Source organism: Lampetra planeri, chromosome 29, assembly GCF_965212315.1.
Source record: "Lampetra planeri chromosome 29, kcLamPlan1.2.h2, whole genome shotgun sequence".
NCBI lineage: Eukaryota > Metazoa > Chordata > Hyperoartia > Petromyzontiformes > Petromyzontidae > Lampetra > Lampetra planeri.
Window position 1 is genome coordinate 6,245,325 of NC_136135.1, and position 16,648 is coordinate 6,261,972.

The window sequence follows — 16,648 nt, forward strand, 5'->3', positions numbered from 1 at the left end:
CATTCTAAATGTGGAGGGGAACACCGGGGGGCTCGGAGAAAAAACCCACACGACCACGGGGAGAACACGCAAACTCCAAATATACAGCAGGCGTCTGGGTGTGGATCGAACCCACGACCTCCTGTATACCAGGCCAGGGAGTTAACGTCTCACCACCTGCACACTCAATAGCTATGCCACTACTAGAGATAAAACATGTTATACATTGCCAAGGATAACACAGAACAGGTTTAGTTTTCTCATCATAGCACACAATTGCAGATATGAAAGACATGGCTCTTTCTCTTGTATGAAATGCAAATTGAATGGTTGCCTGTTTTGTTTTTTGCATTCTATAATTTTCAACATGAAAAAAATGCATCATACACGCCTTAAAGACTTGCAGTATTTACACCATTGGAACCTCATTTTCCAGTAAAAAATATAATTGTTTTTTTACCCTTCTATCTGGCAACAAAACTGACACCTTTTTTACAAGGAGTCATGTTTGCATAGACCACAATACCTGCAGTCATAATGCAAACAAAAACATAACTATGATAATGTATGCACTGTCCTTGAAGTTGATTGGTCCACACCCGAGACAGCTTTCCTTAAGAGCCTAGTCTAACACGTGCGCCTTTTGGCGTCATCTGGTCCAACCCATGTGAGACTCGGCTCTAAGGAAAGCTGTCTCGGGTTTGGACCAATCAACTTCAAGGACAGTGCATACATTATCAGTTATGCTTTTTGTTTGCATTATGACTGCAGGTATTGTGGTCTATGCAAACATGACTCCTTGTAAAAAAGGTGTCAGTTTTGTTGCCAGATAGAAGGGTAAAAAAACAATTATCATATTTTTTACTGGCAAATGAGGTTCCAATGGTGTAAATGCTTACCCCGAGCTCTCATACTCTGAAGGTGCATTGTCTTTGAGTTGTGCGCCTTTTGGCGTCATCTGGTCCAACCTATGTGAGACTAGGCTCTAAGGAAAGCTGTCTCGGGTGTGGACCAATCAACTTCAAGGACAGTGCATACATTATCAGTTATGTTTTTTGTTTGCATTATGACTGCAGGTATTGTGGTCTATGCAAACATGACTCCTTGTAAAAAAGGTGTCAGTTTTGTTGCCAGATAGAAGCGTAAAAAAACAATTATCACTTGCAGTATTGTTGTTATGCATCTCCCACACCTGGGATATGCAAATACAAAAACACGACTGCGTGTGAGTCCATCGACAGCTTTATTACAGCAATCATTTGCACTTCCAGATGTAATTACACTCAATACCAACACATCCGCATTTCAACCTGCTCTTCCAGATAATCGACCCTCAATTAAAACCCATGCAAATCTTAAAGCGAGAACAAAACCCCAAAGTGCTTCATGATTTGAAAAACTACATCTTTTATACTAAGCTGCAACAAATGTGGTCCTGTTTGCAATGATTCTAAATCTTGAATGTGCACAAAAACGGGAAGCAAATGACATCACTTCCGTAAGTTCAAAACGAAACAGGAATATTAACTTGCACGTTTATGTATATGGAACAGATAAATGAGACTTGCATTCATTCTGGTTATCCCAACATTTCCATTATTAAACATGCGGATAAAGTGGTGCGTATTCAGCACGTGTCAACCATGGATTTGACGCCACTGGACACCGTCACAGCTGAGTGCGGTGCCCCCCGCGTCCGCGCCAGCCGTCTGGAACGCACTCGGCTGGGGGCTACCGCCTATGAGTGGACAGTCCAACGCAGCTCTGACAAGTTTCAAGAAGCATTTAAAAACACCGATGTTTAGCCGTGCTTTCGGAAGTGTCAAATTACAGCAGAAGTACAATAATTTGCATCCCAATAACCCACGAATGGTAATCATTTGTGGACTACTGTATTGGTGGTTCGCCACTGCTCCCCTTCATCAGCGGCAGATTGAAAAAGCTTCACGGACCGAAAAGTCATAATCTCTCGAAGTGGGCAAGGATAACGAGTGAATGGAAAAAAGCAAATTTTTTGCAAATAATGTTTTATTAACAGCACGTAAGATTAGGTGTTCTGATGTGACTTGAGTCCAGATTAAAAGAGATTTTCGCTTTTTAAAAATCTCAAAATGAAAAAAGAAAACTTTAAAATAGACGCAAAAAACAGTTTTGCACCATTTTGGTCTTTGAAAAACATTGGAATCTGCAAATGTATCGTGCATTCATCAGCTAATCACGTGCCACTCTTCCTCTACAATCGCAGATTAATGGAATCGACGGCCAATTCCTCCCATAATGCACGGCACACCACGTCAGCGCAGCATATTTTGTATCAAACTCCACAGTGCACCGCAGATTCCAGGATGGGGAATATGGGGTCCCCCCCACCCATATCAATGTGGACAAACCAGCAGACGCCTCAATCTTTGAAATTAGATTCAGATTATTACTATGAGTGTGTGGCAATGAGCTCTTGAAAGTAAAATGCGAGGTGCATGCGCTTGCGCAAGTGAATGTGTGTGGGCAGCATATGATCAGGAAATAAATGACAATGTTTAATTATCATTAGAAGCATTTTTCTTCCAATACCATATTCAATATACTTATATACATAAACATTCCTCTTAAATTCTTAGCATTACACAACAATCTACTCTACAACAGATCAATGTGCAGTCAATTACACGCATGTCCACTTCCATTTAGTCTATACCAATATTGTCCTCTAATAGTTTTCTAGGAGTAAAATGAAAAATACAATGGAGAAATATTCATGTGTGCAAACACAAATCACACACATGTATGGTATGTACAATGTTCTAGTATAAATTATGTACATTATGGACTCCTAAGACCATGCAATGAAGGTGAAAGTTGATATTTATTCCGATGTTTTAAAGCAGCCAAATTAATAAACTAAGAACGGAAATAAAATTAATTCAAGAAAATTCAAATCAGGATCTGCAACATTCACGGCCGCTCTACCTGAATTAGATAGTCCATTATTCACTCAAACACAAATATATAAAAATTAGTCTAGTGAATGGCAACAAATGAAAATTCGACAAATATAAAGTCCTACTTCTAACAAACTCGGGTTACCTTCACATAGTAAAATAAATACAAAAGTGAACTTTAACGAGTCTAATATGAAATAGGGCCTTATAAATGCAATGCTAAATGTGCCGTCCTCATGAAACTCAGTCCAACAACCGCAATTAACTGCATTCCAATCTAGTGGAACCTGTACTGGGTACAGATACCAAATTCCACTTTGCCCCAGCGCACCACTCACCACTAACGCTCAGCCCTCAAAAGCAGGCAGTTGGTATGTTTGTTGAACTTCTTTTGCACAACTAAACACAAAAATCAGTTCTAAAGAAATGAGTGAGTCTACGTGTCTATGTGAGCCGATGTGTTTCTGTGCGAGTCTACGTATGAACTCCTTTCGCACCGTACGTAGTAGTGCTAATCGCAGGTGCGGGGAAAGGACAACTAAACAACAAAATGCAGTTCTAAACAAATAAGTTTTAAGTTTGTGCGAAGAGTCACTTGCTAGTTCCTTCACATTCTACGTTGGCTTCCCACTCCCGCATATTCCACACTCCAACCATGACGCGCGCGCTGACCGGCAGAAGTTGCCTTCGCAGTCCAATTAAGCCAAGGACCCACACGCACTCGTGTCTAAGCGGAATCGTGTGTACTACACCTACTAAGACAGAGGCAATAGAGTGACAACACATCGTTGAAATGTAAAAATAAATAAATGTAGATTTCTGAATGCCTTGAATAATAATCAGCTATTGTGGAATTTATTAATATTTATTTAGAAGAACAGATACAGATATGGGAGCTGTCAAAAGTTGCAAAAGCCTCGTGACTGTGTCAAACAGTAGCAAAGAAACCAAATAAAAAAGGTCATTGGGGGGGAAAAAAATTGGGGTGCAATTGTGTAGGCATCTATTGGTATGCTGGTGCTTTCCAACAACAAACTACCCGAAAACATGTTTACCATTAAAAAATTAGTACTACAGTCCAAAGCAAGACTGAAGAGGCCGCTGTGTTTTTAAATGAGAAATATAAATGAATAACGGCACTTTGCTGAATAAAATCAACTTGTGGAGGAGAATCAAACACAAAGCAAGGAAACAATTTGAGTCTCCATTACAGATATTTTAACGTGCTTGTAGCCCCTGCTGTATGCAAGGTCATTTTCAAAGTTACTCCATACTTTTTGTTGCGCGTTGCTACTTTACAAATCAGGATTATTTCCCACATCGACGAGACTCATTAACTTCTGGATCACTTGCGTTACACTGGCAATGCTTCGTCCAGTCCGTTAAAAGTCCTCGCGATGAAATATATGCCGCTTGTTTTTTTTGTGTTTAAGAATTTCAACAGACTTGTAAAAGTTTGAGCAAAAATGTATTGAGCGGCGCTGTCACACACGGTGCCTCAATATAAAGCAGACGATCACCTACGGATATAGCCTGCATGTGTTCAGTGTTGATTTTGCAGATTTACACGCTCGAAAGCTTCTACACGGTGACATGCAGTATAAGTGGAAAAATTTTACTTGGCTTGATGCTGATTCACTATTCCAATTGTACGCCGCATTAGATTACACTTTAGAAGACAATAAACTTTCCATTGTTGCACTTGCAGCAAGGCGTGTGTAAAGCTAGCTTCAGGAACTTAAACGCATAGCCATCTAAATATGTTACATAGAATATTTAATAAAATCAAATGTTTTAGCAAATACATTTAATTATAATAATTTACAGCTCTTACTCAATCCATTGCTGGGTGACAACACTACCGTACTCCGTCGGTCATGGGGGTTTGCTTGGCAATGCTGCACGACGCTGGTCAATGCGGATGATCAGGGAAGGTGAAAAGTTAGTCGGGACCGGTTCACATATCACTCACCAAATATGTTAGTCATGTCCAGGAATCGGATCGTTGGGTCCAAGCCACCAATCTACCCGTGTTAGTAATTAATTATTATTATTGATAAATGCCTCGTGTCATATATTGCTATTTACACCCCCGTTATTTTATATTCTGAACTCGTTAAAACAGCTTTGTTTTTAACACAATTGCAAAGAGGGGCAGTTGTCTGCAATGCAAGGTGATGTGTTGCTTTATATAACCTCGCGGTCAGCATTAGCCAAGGAAGATGCTGCTTCTTAATTCTTCAACCCGTGGTGTGGAATAAAGCCGATGTGAGCGCCAAGCATTCTGTCGAGGAAACTAAGAGGCTGCCCTGGTACGGTGTGCTGTTAAATTACATTGACACTCAAGCTATGGGTTGAATGGGTCACCCCTGCTGATAAAGCTTCACATTGTAGGTCAAGCAGTATCGTGGTTAGTTGCTAAGTCACACTTGGTAAATGTTATATTTGCTATAGTCACGGTCTGGCTTATTCCGGTTTGCTTTATAAATGTACATTGGATAAACAGCAGGGGTAAGGAGGGGGGGTTAACAGGTCCCGCTTGGCTGCTGTTCCTCCTGCTGCTGTTCCTCCTGCTGCTGTTCCTGCTGCTGCTGTTCCTGCTGCTGCTGCTGCTGCTGTTGCCTCCGCTGCTGCAGCCACTCCTGAATCCGGTCCCGGAGCTCCGTGTCGGGTTTCACTTGCTCCATAGTCAAGGGACTGCGATTGAATGGGTCCGTGTGGTCACTGCGGGATGGTGTGGAATGGGAGGGCCAGGGTTAAGAGAAGGTTAATTAAACATTAACATGCCAGGAAAACCTAGTATCCAGCCCTCTCTGGATGCTGGGATAAAAAACCAGGCAAAACCAGAAAACCAAAAGCATTTGCAGTTTTCTCTCCTTAAGGCGCCAGAATGCTTGCAATGCCATTTATTTACTTTAATGCTAATTTTGAACTCCATAGTATGGCTGTTTCCAGATCACATGAAGTTCAGTGGCTATAACAAAAGTTGGCATAGGTTGCAGGTGTCTAATTGAGCAACTGAGTTTTTGACCTTGAAAACTGTGAGGTGTTCACCTGTACAGTGCATGCTATACAACAAAACGACTCACGGAGCCTTTGCAGCTTCACTGCAGAGCAATAAAGCATACTTTATAAAAAGCCTTGTAGGATAGCAGATGTTGCAATGAGGCTTATGTTCTTTAGTTTTAAACAAAGAAGGGCGACGGCAGACTGGGAATAACCGCAGCGGCGATGATACAACATTTACGCAAAGTTGACCTTGGAAAAGTTCTCAAGTGAAAGCTGCGATCCAACCTGTGTTCCGACCCACATGCTCTCCTGTTCTCTTGATAACGAATGCTTGAAAATCAGCCAATGCTGTGCACACTTTAGGATGCCATGTAACATTATATTCATTTCAGGAATGTTTACTCAAAGTGTTTTGTTGAGTGTAAAAATAATAATATAAAGGTAATACAGTGCCCTCTACAATGAGTCATCCAAAAGCAAAATATTAAAAACGGAGTTAGCTAAGCATCACCATCCAGTGGGGCTAATTAAAGAGCATAATTTTCATATTATTATAAGTATAACCCTGCTTAGCCACTTAGTTGGTAAGTAAAAAGTAATCACTAGCCCACACTAGCCAGCCCACACTAGGAAGCCCACACTGACTAGCCCGCACTAACTAGCCCGCACTAACTAGCCCGCACTAACTAGCCCGCACTAACTAGCCCACACTAACTAGCCCACACTAGCTAGCCCACACTAGCTAGCCCACACTAGCTAGCCCACACTAGCTAGCCCACACTAGCTAGCCCACACTAGCTAGCCCACACTAGCTAGCCCACACTAGCTAGCCCACACTAGCTAGCCCACACTAACTAGCCCACACTAATTAGCCCACACTAATTAGCCCACACTAACTAGCCACAACTAGCTAGCCCACACTAGCTAGCCCACACTAGCTAGCCCACACTAACTAACCCACACTAACTAGCCCACACTAACTAGCCCACACTAACTAGCCCACACTAGCTAGCCCACACTAACTAGCCCACACTAACTAGCCACAACTAGCTAGCCCACACTAACTAGCCCACACTAACTAGCCCACACTAACTAGCCCACACTAGCTAGCCCACACTAGCTAGCCCACACTAGCTAGCCCACACTAGCTAGCCCACACTAGCTAGCCCACACTAGCTAGCCCACACTAACTAGCCCACACTAGCTAACCCACACTAACTAGCCCACACTAACTAGCCCACACTAGCTAGCCCACACTAGCTAGCCCACACTAACTAGCCCACACTAACTAGCCCACACTGACTAGCCCACACTGACTAGCCCACACTGACTAGCCCACACTGGCTAGCCCACACTAGCTAGCCCACACTAGCTAGCCCACACTAGCTAGCCCACACTAGCTAGCCCACACTAACTATCCCACACTAACTAGCCCACACTAACTAGCCCACACTAACTAGCCCACACTAGCTAGCCCACACTAACTAGCCCACACTAACTAGCCCACACTAACTAGCCACAACTAGCTAGCCCACACTAACTAGCCCACACTAACTAGCCCACACTAACTAGCCCACACTAGCTAACCCACACTAGCTAGCCCACACTAGCTAGCCCACACTAGCTAGCCCACACTAACTAGCCCACACTAGCTAACCCACACTAACTAGCCCACACTAACTAGCCCACACTAGCTAGCCCACACTAGCTAGCCCACACTAACTAGCCCACACTAACTAGACAACACTAACTAGCCCACACTGACTAGCCCACACTGACTAGCCCACACTAGCTAGCCCACACTAACTAGCCCACACTAATTACCCACACTAACTAGACAACACTAACTAACCCACACTAACTAGCCCACACTAACTAGCCCACACTAACTAGCCCACACTAACTAGCCCACACTAACTACCCACACTAACCAGCCCACACTAACCAGCCCACACTAACTAGCCCACACTAACTAGCCCACACTAACTAGCCCACACTAACTAGCCCATACTAGCAGGCTGCACTAGCTAGCCCACACTAACTAGCCCACACTAACTAGCCCACACTAACTAGCCCACACTAACTAGCCCGCACTATCTAGCCCATACTAGCAGGCTGCACTAGCTAGCCCACACTAACTAGCCCACACTGGCCAGGATGCACTAGCCACCGACTCAGCCCGATGAAGGCATTTCCATGCCGTGTTGGCTGTGAAGAGGTCTTCAACAGGCAATGGTTTGACAAAGGCTGTAAAAATGTATTACAGGGCTATATACAATCCAAAAGTATAAAGAGGTTAAGACTTGCACTAACAAGATGGAAACTACAGTGGTAAACTGCAATATTTACCAAATGAGAAAATAAAATAGAAAATAAGTATGTTACCATAATTTCCAATGAAAACTCAAAGAGTCCTTCAGGAGTTCCATAGCTTAGATCTCCAAAAAAAAATCGCTTCATGCCAGAGGTCATAGTTTAACTTGGTGGACTAGTTCACTACCTTACACAAAAGCCCACGTATAACACAAACATAATAACCGTCACGCACACCGTGTAATGTGGGACATCAAGGTCAAAGCATAACTACGAGCCTCCGACACAAGCAGAGGGTTGCGTTGCATGCAGGCGGCGCGCACCTGAGCAGGTGCCGTGCGATGGTGCAACGATCCAGGGTAACTCGCGATGACGGCAGCACGACGGGGTCCTGCATCAGCGTGCTCATGATGGGGTCCAAGAATTCGTCGGGAGCGTCTGCGTACGTCTCCTCCTCCTGCTGGTGCTGGTCGGCCAGAGACTGCGCACGGGCACAGGGTTGTCCTCGGCTCAGAGGTCGCAAACGGGTTTTGATTCCTTACCCGTACCCGGCCGCACCAGGGTCGCAAATGGGTACCCGTACCCGGCCGGGTACAGGTAGCCGTATCCTACCCGTACCCTACCCGAAATGAGTGACAAACGGTTACTCACCAGTGACTAACGGCCTACCCGTACCCGGCCGCACCAGGGTCGCAAACGGCTTCCCGTACCCGTACCCGGCTGGGTACGGGTAGCCGGGTATTGGGTAGGGTACGGGTATCGGGTGCCCGGTTGCGACCTCTGCCTCAGCTACAGCAAGGGCAATCAGGCAGCACCGACTACACAGCCCCGGGTTGAGAGGTCGATGGTTAACTTGCGTGAAGAAGACGATTGCTTGCGTTGCGATCGAAACGTCGTGATATTTTTTTTCGATTTTTTCTATCTACAGTACGTGGCTTTACCGAAAGACCCAAAGAGTATGTGAAGAGCTTGCAATTCCTCTCATGCACAAGTAGACCCGGCTGAAATGGGTCCAACTCCCTACAATTGTTGATCTTTTGACTTCTTCTTGCCCTTCAGTGTCCCATTTTCCCAAGGAAGAGGAGCAGCAGGAGGGTAGCCTGCGAGCCTTCTTCTACGTGTCCACATCATGCTACATTCCCTTGGCTCACTCATCCCAGAAGCAGTTTTTGGGATCAAAAATGTTTCTTGTTCATACCATTCCAACCAGACAAACACCACCTGACATCAAATAATCAACACTACCTGGTGACCAATGTCACATAACATCTGATGACTGTTATTATAAACCATCAGACGACCAATATTTGACACTATAAGTCAACTTGTATCCAACAGAAAATATTACCTGGTATCTGACTGTTTATTGCACTACCATATACTGGCCATCTTGTATCTCTGAATATTGGAAGTCTCATACATATCATGCACTCTGTTGGATTCACGAAGCCATACCCACCACAGCCTTTAGCAATGCATATCATTGTTTTTCCCCATCAATGCTTAACTTCCAGTATGAGAGTGCCAATGCATTCGCACAGCACCGGGGATGGGCCATCGTAGTGGGAATTTATTGCACGAGATAACAGCAGGTTTTATAGAACACTGGGTTTTTTCCGCCACAATGTAAATGACATTTAGAGGTGGCTTGGCAATGTAGTCAACATATGGATTAAAATAAACAACGGGGCGAGACACGGAACTGCTCAATAAAACTACAAAACTGCACTTTAACTTAAAACACCAGCAGGTTTAAGCATCTCGTTCACTGTGCGATTCTTCTGATGTCTTGCAATGCCTTTATGGGCTCACAAGTAGTACCGTCTCAAATATATTTTTAAATCTTCTTGGTTCTTTCGGTAAAGTCACGTAGAAGGGAAATAATGAAATAATAAAAATAACCATAATTAAATACATTTCTCACGACGTTTCGGCCACAACGCAAGCAGCCGTCCTCAGGTGAAGAAGACGGGAGAACCAAGAAGATGAATCCCTGCAGTCACGAAAGCTTTAAATCGATATTTTTAAATGTCCAAGTATGGTTCCGCTCGTCATTGATATCATCGTTACCTAGAACTGCATTTAAAACCAGGCGAGAACCCACAAAGACAAAAGTCTAATTTTCGCGGGGGAGAATGTGGGGTGCAAATAAAGTACAGTTCAAAATAACTCGGTGAGAAACTGCAGCAATAAGACGATAATAAAAATCGACGAGAGAAAAACATTTTTCCCAAAATGATACGAATCATATTTTCTCCAAAGCCAACTATGAGGCATACGAGGACTCTCCGTTGCGTTGCCATAATAACTGCAAGCCGATATAGGCCCCACCGTACCTTGACCTTGTCGGCGAGGTTAACGAACGCGGTGATCATGTCGCTAGGCTTGTTGATGCGGGTGAGCACGCGCACCGTCTGCGCAAACAGCGTGGGCGAGTAGGAGCGCCCATCCCTCGGCACGGCCGCACAGAACGCTTCCTTCTCCCTGCGAATGTCACAAGCGAACACAAACGATACATATTCACCGCTGCCCCCAATGTCTAGAGTTCACTCCTCTCTGGCCATCCACAACTGCTGACACCCCTCCCGTTTAGGGTCAAGACATCTCTCTTCTCCTCTGCCCATGACTGACCTGTCTCTCTATGAAGTATCTTCTTGCCCTCTCTGTCTCATAATCCTTCCACACCATTAAAAACAACCTCAACTCCTTCATTTCTCTTTCTTCCAAGAGATACACATCCCCAACTGTACAGCACCTCAATGTGCATTTGCATTACTTTCAGCCCAATTGTATAGTATTCCAATTGTACTTTATTATTCTGCAATATGTAGGGCAGGGTACACTGGGTGCCCTGTTGCTGGGCATTCACACATTTCACGTGCGAGCATGGTTCTCGTGTCCACTTTGCTGTCAGAGCAGATTAACTCAGACAAGACATTAAACTCAGGCCCTGAGATTATCTCAAACAAGACATGAAACTGAGGTCCTGATACACTTCTTCAGAGAGAATAAGATTTCAAATATAAAATCAGTGAGCCAAATAGTATTATTTCCCTTTGATGGCTCGACATAGGTGGTGAGATGTTAACTCTCTCGCCTGGTATGCAGGAGGTCGTGGGTTCGATCCCGACCCCGACGTCTGTATATTTAGAGTTTGCCTTTTCTCCCAATGGTCGCGTGGATTTTTCTCCAGGTCCTCCGGATTTTCCCTCCACATTTAGAATCAACATGAGTTGAGAGAATTTGGCTGCTATAAATTTCCACACGATAAGCCACTTCTCTGAGCTGTCATTTGTGACCAGGTCACTTCTGAAAAATATCTAGAGAGCTAAGATGGCCTTACCTGATAAAATACAAAATAATGTACTTTATAGTTTAGTTGTAAATGAGATCAATGCTTATAAATCAATGTCGCAAACAAGATACATTTTTCAAACAAGATCATTACAATTAAACATTGGTTGATGAAGTAAATATTAATATGAATTTTGACTCAACAAGGGCACCACATTCTGTGCCTGAGACAGAAGGAATTCCTTAAAGCCAAGTTTCTACAGGACAACAGTAAATATGAATGATCGATTATATTATAGATGATAAAGGGCCAATTCATTGTTAATCTAAACGGACCTATGTCACAAACTAGAGCTCTGGTGACAAAACGCCTTACGAACGGGGTTGAGATATTTTTCACAAACTAATTCACGAGCATTTGTAGGCGAACAGGGTGGGCTAATCATTGGCCTGCCACCATACAGCCGCGAAAGCGCCACTGACCCCAGGTTCAGGTAGATGGTGCAGATGTCGGAGACCAGCTGGTGCGGCCGGAAGTCAAACTCGCTGAAGTCCTTGACCTTCAGGGCACCCATGCGCGGGCCGGCGAGGTGCTGCAGGAAGTGATTGAGCATAGCGATGACGCGGTCACAAAGCACCGGGTTCACGAACAGGGCCTTGATGTCTGTTTGGGCAAGAGGGGGCCATACACAGACAAGGGACAGACAGGAGAGGCAGCTTGCACCCTGATCAAGATAACGTATACATCGAACCAGCATTACATGATTGGAACCTCCTTTGCCAGTAGCAAAATATGATCATTGTTTTTTTACCCTTTCATCTGGCAACAAAACTGACACCTTTTCTGCGCCTTTTGGTGTCATCTGGTCCAACACCATGTGAGACTAGGCTCTAAGAAAATCTGTCTCGGGTGTGGACCAATCAATTTCAAGGACAGTGCATACATTATCAGAGTTGTCTTTTTTGTTTGCATTCCGACCCGCAGGTATTGTGGTCTATGAAAACATGACTCCTTGTAATAAAGGTGTCAGTTTTGTTGCCAGATAGAAGGGTAAAAGAACGATTATCAGCATTACATTCTTCAGTGAAGTGACACAATTGGAAGGAACCAGCCTCTCCATAGGACAACTGTTGTTAGTTTGAAGTGGCAGCTATTGGCGAGCTTAGCCAACAATTGATAAGAGATCTGAACTCGCAATGCTATGATTGTGAGTCAAGCGCTTTGCCAGTGACACCAGGCTGAATTACAATTAACAGAACAAAATTATTAAATAAAAATTAATTCAGAAAACGATCATTCGTGAAACAAAAAAATACTTGCAAATTATATCATGCCCAGCCCAGAAATGATTCCCAACTGGAATATTTATATATAAGGGGCTCATAGATATATATAAGCAACTAATCTATACAAATGTATTGAGAACTCCTTGTTGTAGATCGCTCCAACAATTTCAAGTGCCTGATTGTGATTCGAAAGTATTTTGTTCTCAATAACATGGCTTAAAAAATGTATGTCACAAACTGGCACACGCAGCCTTGAGTATTATTTTACGAGTTGTATCTCCCTTTAAATGTTCACAAAACACCATGGTGCTGATGACATTACCAGAGCATGCGATGCCAGACAGGGCTCAGTGTGAGCGCATAGAGAGCGAGTGGAACACGCTCAATGGCAGGAGACCATTGGCTAGATCCATTCATTAGATGCAGAGGTCTGTGTCTGTCCAGGCTGACCTACCTACTTACTGTTCCTGCCTTCAATAACTTTTCCAACCAAGCAGCCAGTGGGGGGGGGGTGGCACGTGCCCCTGCAATGATACGATCAAAATCCCTAATTTCGATCGGACCATTGGGGTTTATTAGTAATAAATCGGCATTTTGCGACCCCCACTGCTACTGTGTAGCATATTATTATGTGCCAGGGACTCTATGAGATGATAGGATAATAGTCTGAGTCCATAATTGGCAATAAGTCACAGCAAAGCAGTTATAAGTGACTCACAGAATTGTGCGCAGTTGCGTATACATTACACGACTTCCCTGAAGGCCTTCAGCGAGCGCGATGCCGATCACACACGGTTCGAATTCGACCCTCGATCGATGGCTGCGCAATCGCCGCACATGCGTCGAATAAAAAGCAAGGGACTAACAACGCCTATCATTTTTCCTTGCTGGAGGGGTTGCCCCCCCTACCTGAAAATCCTGGCTCCGCCATTAATTACCAGGTTACAACTCTGGTTCTGGGAATCAACAGGTCAGAAATAGCCAAGTGTGCCTGTTTGTGAAAGTGCTTCTGTAAAATGGAAAGTCAATAAACAAATTGGCCATATTTTTATATTAAATTTTACATGGTGAACCACTCTTGTATCCTTATTTATTTATTTGTTATATTACAGAGTGAAATCTGGGATTGAGAAGTGGTTGATTAGTTAGCACACATGAACTCGGCAATATGAGTCCAATTTCCGCCCACGATGGACATTAGTGATCTCCCAACTGGTCCTGGGTGTGAACCCACAACATTTACAATTCGAGCACCGTGACGTTTCGCCGGTAATTACAACCAACCTCATTAGGTGACATCCACATTTGTGGATAAATCGTCCATTTTTGGTCTTAACAACACATTCATTCATAATAATAAACACATTTATACAGTAGTAAAATATGATCAAACACCCCCCCTCCCACACCATGACTGGCAAAGCTTCGGTGACGCCTTCATCCAGCTATACATTGGCAAAAGAGCCGAAAATTATGATATATGATAATTGGTTTTTTACCCTTCTATCTGGCAACAAAACTGACACCTTTTTACAAGGAGTCATGTTTGCATAGACCGCAATACCTGCAGTCATAATACAAACAAAAGACATAACTCTGATAATGTGCACTGTCCTTGAAGTTGATTGGTCCAAACCCGAGACAGCTTTCCTTAGAGCCTAGTCTCACATGGTGTTGGACCAGATGACGCCAAAAGGCGCACAACTCAAAGACAATGCACCATCAGAGTATGAGAGCTCGGGGTAAGCATTTACACCATTGGTATCTCATTTGCCAGTAAAAATATGATAATTGCTTTTTTACCCTTTTATCTGGCAACAAAACTGACACCTTTTTACAAGGAGTCATGTTTGTATAGACCGCAATACCTGCAGTCATAATACAAACAAAAGACATAACTCTGATAATGTATGCACTGTCCTTGAAGTTGATTGGTCCAAACCCGAGACAGCTTTCCTTAGAGCCTAGTCTCACATGGTGTTGGACCAGATGACGCCAAAAGGCGCACAACTCAAAGACACTTAAAAGTCCAACTCCCCCGAGAATGGCTGAACAGATGACAGACAAGTGGACGTGGTACCCTGTGTGAGGAATGCGAGCGTGCGGATCGTCTCGTTGGACATGATGTTGTGGAAGCGCGCCAGCTGCCCAAACATGTTGAGGCTGTTCTCCCGCTCGCGTCTCGCTGCGGGCTCATCGCCGTCCCACTCGCCGCGCTCTCTCTCCAGCTGCAGCACCTTGATGCGGCTCAGATACTGCATTGCCACGCGTACGACACAGGAGCATGCGGTTTGAATTCCATGCTTTTGCCGAGAATCGGCCGAGAGGAAAATATTGCGAAGCATCACGACAGACGGTGGGACGCATCGTGAACTCACGTCCACTGCGAACGTTCTCCCAGGGAGCAATCAACCACTGAATTTACAACTTAGACATCGATTTATACGTGGAGATAACTAAGCACTGTCGCTTTCCTTAAAACCAAGGGGAAATCTAAGAAATAGACACTTTATTTTCAAATGGGACATCAATATAATCATGTCAGAAATTTATACTAAAAATAAAAAGGAGAAATAATTGTAGGTAAAGCACAGTGTACGTGTGTGTGAGGGAGGAGTGGAGGCAGTTTTCAGGGCACTCAGCTACAAACCCAGTGACCTAATTCTATTCCCATCCATGGCCAACATCAGTGGTGAAAATGTGAGTCGGTCCTGGGCCTCCCCTAGGTCGACTCGGCGTTCAACGTGAACCTGGTAGAGTTTGTAAACATCTGCACTGGGGAGACAAAGGCAACCAGGCATCCTAGCATGGGCTGTACCAGCATCAATAGGTCTTTGCTAATAGCGCTCGAAACAATTCTAGGCTATAAAGGGGATATATGCCTTTGTGCGCGTTCGTGTTTTTTGGAGTGTTGGTCGTACCTGTATGGCCTCATCCAGTAAAAATATGGCATCGTTGAGCAGCAAGTTAAGGAATCGGAGGAAAAGGGGCGCATTCGTGGCGTCGATGTTCTGCAATGCCTGATTTGCCAGATCCTGCACACACACACACACGGAACGCGTTCATACTGAAGGTGACAGAAATACAAGCTGGCATTTTTTTACGAGATAACTTAATGCAGCCTTTTAGGAATTACAATTGCGTAACAAGTGAGCACAAGGCAAGGCCAATTATAGTGGCGAGTTTGTAGTAGATAAAAAATACTCGTAAATTATATTATGTTTCGGCCCGGGATAATCAGGGTAATGCTCAGCTGCAGCGTAGCTTTGTTTTTGTCGGGAGATTTGTACTGACCTTGATGCTGGCCCGGTAATCATCCTGACCCCACATGTACCGCAGAATTGGGTACATCGGTCGCCGGTAGTTAAACTTTTGCTCAAAATGGTGCGGGTCACCTGTTAATACAACGTACAAAAAAAACCATGACATTCTTAAACCATGTAAAAATGTTAGAAAAAAGTGTTCGTGTGTTGTTGATCAGTTTTGCGTTTTCTGGCCGGAGTGGTCTTCCCATTCATAATTACTCTCCTGTTCTTCCACCTGCTATTACACATTATGGGCTGCACCTTGAGTTTCTCAAAGCAACTTGAACTCTGCCGGGCGTGGTGGCATCCACCTGTAACCAAGAGCTTTGGAGTCAAGGGTCGGTGGATCGTGGAAATTGTAAAATCCCCACATCGAGGTGGGCTTCAAGATGGCTAGGACATGGTAGTACAGAAAATAGGTTGACAAACACATCTGTGTGGATCTTTGAGAGCAATCCCCTCATTACCAGCTTTTGTTTTTTTTACATCTACCCCAAGTGCTTCATTTTTCTAATAAAAATG

The 16,648-nt window shown here is 44.0% G+C and overlaps 1 protein-coding gene across 1 annotated transcript in view; it reads right to left on the reverse strand.

Annotated features, from left to right (window-relative positions):
* Positions 1-1,203: 1,203 nt before the first annotated feature.
* Positions 1,204-16,648, reverse strand: part of UBE4A (ubiquitination factor E4A) — a 34,061-nt gene continuing 18,616 nt past the window's right edge. Inside the window, exons 16-22 of the mRNA XM_078608173.1 lie at positions 16,116-16,216; positions 15,743-15,856; positions 14,902-15,076; positions 12,018-12,198; positions 10,577-10,724; positions 8,564-8,721; positions 1,204-5,642 (exon numbers count right to left, since the gene is read on the reverse strand). Coding sequence (XP_078464299.1) covers positions 5,444-5,642; positions 8,564-8,721; positions 10,577-10,724; positions 12,018-12,198; positions 14,902-15,076; positions 15,743-15,856; positions 16,116-16,216 — 1,076 coding nt within the window. The 3' untranslated portion in view covers positions 1,204-5,443. The remainder of the gene's footprint in view (positions 5,643-8,563; positions 8,722-10,576; positions 10,725-12,017; positions 12,199-14,901; positions 15,077-15,742; positions 15,857-16,115; positions 16,217-16,648) is intronic.